The following is a 5,037-nucleotide window of genomic DNA, read 5'->3' as shown; positions in this document are numbered from 1 at the left end:
CAGTCCCCACAGATACATGGAGATCCTCCCAGCCTGTGAAATCAGTCCTCACAGGTCTGAGGAACTGTCTTAAGACCCCTTGTACCTTTCCTGTAGACTAAGTGTCTTTCTTAATTTGCTCTCTTTTCTCTAATTACTCAAAGTCTCTTTTTTGGCAGACCTCTCATGGACACCAGAAAATATTTCATTAATATTTACTATTTTTTAAAAAAAAGCTCTCTAGCTTTAAAACAGTCCTGATTTTAAGGGAATGTGAGTATACAAAGCACTTGTTGAATACTTCTATCTCTTTTCTATATTTTTATTGTGAAAGAAATTTTTAAAAAAGGAAAAAGTTTGGGTAAACAATTATTTTTAAGGTCTTCTTTCTTGACCAACCACACATATCTGTTTTGAATCTCTGTATTTAAAAATCAACTTGCTTATAAATCCCTAGGCCTATAATTTAAACATGTAGTTAATATCCTTCTATTCTGATATACTGATTTTCATGTTTAGGGAAAAATGTTATTATGTTTTATGGAAGATGTTGTTTTAAGCATCGTAAGACTGTGGTCTGTTTATATTTGAAAATTTTAGAGGTTTTTAAGAGGCAGGGTGAAAACCTTTCATGGTTTTGCTTTCGCTTTTAAAATGGCTCTCTAAAGCAGCCATAAAGAATTGCAGTGTAAAGAAAACCCTCTTACCTGCCATTCCTTTAAAGCATCATCATATTACTTTGAATTCACATGATAACAGTACCGAAGGTCTAGTGGACATGATGAGTTCCGTGTCACACTAGTTAGCTATTCTTTATCCTCCCTCTGATATGGTCTGTGTGACCAGCCCCATTCTTCTAAATTTGCTGTCTGCAAAGAAAGATACTACTAGCAAAGAATCCTAAAGCAATATCCTTATCTTTATCACTGGTAAAAATAATTACGGGGGCTTTTTTTATGAGTTAACAATCTTTGAAACCATTAACTGGTAGATAACTGGTGAACTGAATTAACTTCATTAGAAAAAATAAACCAAGCTGTATAGACCACTATAAAAATTATTCCAAAGTCTTTATACAGTTTTGAAACTTTTAACATTTAAATTTGAATAATGTAGAGTAATAGGTATGAATGAGACAGTCGGTAATTTTTCTGAAAACGAGAGTGGAATTTTCATAGCACTTATGAACTTCAACTATGTTAGCCAGAGAGCAGTGATTGCCTAATCTTGCAAAGCAACCACTTTTTACTTATCTGAAATAATAATAAACTTAGTATAGTTTAGACATTGAACAACATGTAAAAGACTAGGAGGCGATCCCCTTAGGTCCCTTTTGCATGTCAGTTGTCTAATGCAGGATTTCCACTCCCACTAAAATTTATTTTTTGAATTGTAAAAAAATCATATACCCATTCTGAAAAAAAATTAAAAGCTATAGAAGTATATAAAATGGAAAATAGAAGTGTCCTGCTCTTTCTCCATCTATTTGCTTTTTTCACCTATGACCACCAATATTTTTGTTGCCTGTCTATGAATCCACATGTTCCAATTGTATGTCCATAGCATACATAGTGTAGTTAATATCCTTCTATTTATATTCTTCTGTTATTCTCTATTATTCTATATGATAAATTTCTAAAGGTAGAATTGCTAGGTCAAAGAATATGTACATTTTAAATATTGATACTTTGCTAACTTCAACCAGGTTTTGACAAGAGTTGAACAACAATTAAAAATAAGATCACTTTTAAATACTTAAAGTATGACAAATGCTTTATTAGTTGGAAGATAATTTGTATGTAATATATAGTATATAATTTTGTCTGAAACCTTATTAAATTCATCTCTAAATGTTACTTAGGCTACCCAGAAACTCCAAAAGATTCTACATTCTAGAAGATATATCCTAAGTCTAATCATTTGCAAAACAATTGTCAAGAAATTATGAGAATGATAATGCTATAAAGGAAAGGATGCATCGTTATATCTAAAACTGCTAAAGGAACTTTAAGATGCCTAGTTCAATTTTTAAAGTTGAATTTTTTTAAGGTATTATAATACATATTTCTGTTTTAGGAACTGGAACAGTACAAAAGAAGTTCTTCCAAGTCTTGGAAACAAATTGAGCTGGATTGTTGAACCTAATTCAACTATAGTTATTTATTTCTTCTTTCCCAAATAGAAGTAAGATTATTTTATTAATATTGAAAGAACTCTCTTTAGATTAATAGTGAGCATTATGATCTCAGAAACATCATTGACTCATTGGGAAGAAACAGCTTATTCCACAATAGCTAATTGATAGATGTTATGATATTAATAAATAATATTAATAATAGCTCATTAGTAAACTAGCTATTGCAGTAATAAATAAATAAAGTTAAATGTTAAATTTGTTAAAGGAAAAGTGAATTTCTTATATTAGTGCCACCCCCTGGATATTTTTAAGTCCTTAAAAGGAAAAAAAATTGTGTAACTACATGTAATATTTTTAAAATAAAAAGAATCTTCTACTACCTACCTCTAACATGATTAAGTAATACATACTTGGTTCAGCATTTATAAGTTTCTGCTTGTATGTTTTTAGGAATACGAAAGCAAGAGCACTTAGTAACATTTATGAATATAAGATTAAGTGTTCATATTAGACACATTTCTTCTCTAAAGAGTTCTCAGCTGTAGCTGGTAGGAAACTAGAATTGGGTTCACTTTCACAAGCACATAATTTTAGTCTAATGGTGAGGCACAAAAAGCATCCAAAAATGTGCTTATTTAAAATACACAGTCCTGAGTCCTCATACTCAGAAATCTGGAATCAGTCCAGAATGGGGCTCAGTAATCCAGATTTTTAATCAGCATCTCCAGTGATTCTGACATACTTATCTTGAGTATAAATTTTGAAGAACAGGCACTTTTAAAGAGATATTTTGTCAACAAACAGGCCAAAACTTCATAAGTTGGTAATAACCAAGATTATCTTCAAGATGGAATAGCTTTTAAGAAGCCTTCTCAGTCCTGTAGATTTGTGTACGTGCTAGACAAATTCAATTTGGAGCAAGTATAATTGCTGTTATTAACCAGGAAAGTTATTTACTCTGTGTTCTTCCATTTCCACTAGAAAATATATTGACTCCAATATACCATGCACCCAGCTTCACACAAGCACATCTATTAACCCCGAGAACACCAAGACTGATGAGTGGTATTTGAGTGAATAGCAAGCTACCTGATTATTGCAATGATATAAGACATCCTAAACTAGTTGCAATATATGTAGTTCTAACACTCTTGAGAACAGGATTTGCAGCATGTTTCCAGGGAACCTCAGCTTAAGGAGAAAATAGGCACCATTCCTGACTGCTATGGAGAAAGAACTCCCTTTAAATTAATAGTGAGCATTATGATCTCAGAAACATCCCTGACTCAGTGGGAAGAAGCAGCTTATTTCATAATAGTAGCAGGAATTTTTATTATATAATTTGATTTCCTTAAACATCACTGTCCATTTTTGACTTAAGACACAAACTGTCACATGTTGAAAATCATTGTGTTTTTCCAAGATGGTATCACTAACATTTAATAGCTTGAAGTCATGTGCTATGTCAATTTTCCAAATGTTTCTGAGCTAGAATGAAATTCATCTGCATATGAATAGTTGAAAATGTTTCCACTTAACGTTGTACACCCATATCTTTAGTAAGTTGAAATCGCTGATTTCAAAAGAGGTTCCTGTGGGACTTTCTTTGAACTACTTTAATAGATTATCATCTCCAGAATTATCTAAAACTGATGTGACATATATAATCTGTAAGGCATTATGTAACTATTATACCATAATCATCAGTGTCAAAGACCCTTTATAAAAATTGACAATACTATTCTGGTAATTTACCAATGTCTCCAGATCCTTAAATACTGTTCTAAGAAATAGAATTTTACTGTGGTTTCCTTAATGAAATGCTCGTTCTTACTATAATGTGAGACATTTCAAATGCTATAATTTATCATTCTTTATAAGTTAGGTCATAGTAACTGAACAAGTTAATGTATTCTCTAGGATATTCTCACTCAGAGTTACCATGGTAATGTGGAAACAGTTTCATTTCAGACTTGTACATGAATTACTTGGAGATCAATCAGAAACATAGTCATTTAGTATATAACTCGTTTATATACAACCTATATACAACATTTATCCCTAAAAATACGTAATATGTGCTTATCAGCATTCTTTCTCCTTTACAATTCAAGAACATTTCCATTACAATTACAATTCCTAGTGTGTAACCCTGTTCTTCTTAGTGTAAATGTTGTGTCAGTTCGGCACCTTTTCTATAGGGACTTTAAATAACAGCTGCTCTCCAGCCTTAGAAATGTCATTTCTCAGTACATACACTTTATCTAATAACATTTGCCTTTTAATTTTATAACTAAACTAAGAGAAAAGTGAAAAATAGCTAACTAATCTTTAAAAACATTACTAGAGGTTTGTCTGTTGTGCTGTGTTCTCAGTTCAGCCCATTCCTGCAGTTTTTCATTTTAACCCTAAAGAAGATCATTGAGTACTCTGTACCTGTGGTCATCATCCCACATCTGTCCACCATCCTCTTGATGTGATCAAGTCAGTCAGACCCTTCATGTGGACATATGCACGTGATTAGGGGCTTTTAAAGAAAAATGAAAGCATTCTTACCCAGTTCCACATGACGCTTTGCTTCAATCACACCCGTAACTCCTTTTTCTGTCACTTACAGTTAGTAATCATTCACATGTTTTCTTTATACTGAATCATTTATCAAGTGTAAGCTTAATCTTTTTAACTGACCTATTTTTCTGTCTAGAGCGAAGAAAACAGTCATACTAGTCTCCATAACTTTATGAATTATTATTATCTACATTTTTGGGCTGTCTTAGTCATAATTTCCAAATACCACATGTCCCTGCAAGTTGGAATAGCATTCATGGCTAGTGGATTCATTAGTGGATCCGAAGGCCACTAATGAAGTCTTAATGGTTTAAAAGACTTTGGATGTGCTATCAAAAAAGAAACACATGGCA

General features: G+C 32.2%; 1 protein-coding gene across 1 annotated transcript in view; it reads left to right on the top strand.

Annotated features, from left to right (window-relative positions):
* Window positions 1-2,506, top strand: part of DYNC2LI1 (dynein cytoplasmic 2 light intermediate chain 1) — a 29,314-nt gene extending 26,808 nt beyond the window's left edge. The window contains exon 13 of the mRNA XM_006909637.3: window positions 2,056-2,506. Within this exon, the coding sequence (XP_006909699.1) occupies window positions 2,056-2,118 (63 nt within the window). The 3' untranslated portion in view covers window positions 2,119-2,506. The remainder of the gene's footprint in view (window positions 1-2,055) is intronic.
* The last annotated feature ends 2,531 nt before the right edge of the window (window positions 2,507-5,037 follow it).

The sequence above is a fragment of the Pteropus alecto genome, unplaced genomic scaffold (genome assembly GCF_000325575.1).
Source record: "Pteropus alecto unplaced genomic scaffold, ASM32557v1 scaffold131, whole genome shotgun sequence".
Taxonomy (NCBI): domain Eukaryota; kingdom Metazoa; phylum Chordata; class Mammalia; order Chiroptera; family Pteropodidae; genus Pteropus; species Pteropus alecto.
Note: the sequence above shows the minus strand (reverse complement) of the source record. Positions and strands in the feature narration are given on the sequence as shown.